The sequence below is a fragment of the Penaeus monodon genome, chromosome 31 (assembly GCF_015228065.2).
Source record: "Penaeus monodon isolate SGIC_2016 chromosome 31, NSTDA_Pmon_1, whole genome shotgun sequence".
Classification (NCBI taxonomy): Eukaryota; Metazoa; Arthropoda; class Malacostraca; order Decapoda; family Penaeidae; genus Penaeus; species Penaeus monodon.
The window spans coordinates 21,559,452-21,560,067 of record NC_051416.1 but is presented as its reverse complement, the minus strand read 5'-3'; the positions used below and the strand labels follow the sequence as shown (position 1 = coordinate 21,560,067).

At 33.0% G+C, this 616-nt stretch overlaps 1 protein-coding gene across 1 annotated transcript in view; it reads right to left on the bottom strand.

Annotated features, from left to right (window-relative positions):
• The window catches only part of LOC119593090 (dnaJ homolog subfamily C member 17-like), a gene marked incomplete in the record, with an annotated part of 6,373 nt that overhangs the window by 256 nt on the left and 5,501 nt on the right, over window positions 1-616 (bottom strand). Inside the window, 2 exon segments of the mRNA XM_037942014.1 lie at window positions 1-66; window positions 350-433. Of these exon segments, the coding sequence (XP_037797942.1) occupies window positions 1-66; window positions 350-433 (150 nt within the window).

Genomic DNA, 616 nt, shown 5'->3' with positions numbered 1-616 from the left:
TTCGGAGACGTGTGAAACTTCGACTGGTTTTCCAATCTGGCCTTTCTCAAATTGGACTGCCATATCCTAAGAAAAAGGCAAGCGTCATTAATGTTATCTTGGCAAATACTTCGAGATATATAAGATAATTTGTTCAACATAAGAGCAGATCACAAACTTTGAGATTATACTTATAGCATACATAAAGAATCTCTTAATCAGGTGCTTTTATCCAAAATCTGCGTATTAAGAAACCTGGCTATTCTCATGGTGACGTAAAAAGTTTATATGAAACTCTTAAATCCCTAAAGTTAATTTCTTATGTTGCAACTAACAGAATGAAATAAGATAACAATGGGACTGCTCTTACCGCTCCTTGCTTGGTCTTGTAGTCTATCATTGCTGTTCCTTTCTTCGACTTCTGCTTCATCACCATTGCATTGATTTCTCCCCACTGTTAACAAAAATTCAATTCAGTTCTCTAGAGAGAATATTAAACAAATACTCTTCAAATTTCTTTTCAGAAAAAGAAATTTCCTTCTAATAAGTATATATCTAATGACCCTTTAAAATATCCATACATGTATTCAATATACATAAACACATGTCTGTCTCCATTTGTCTTTATAGATCTATG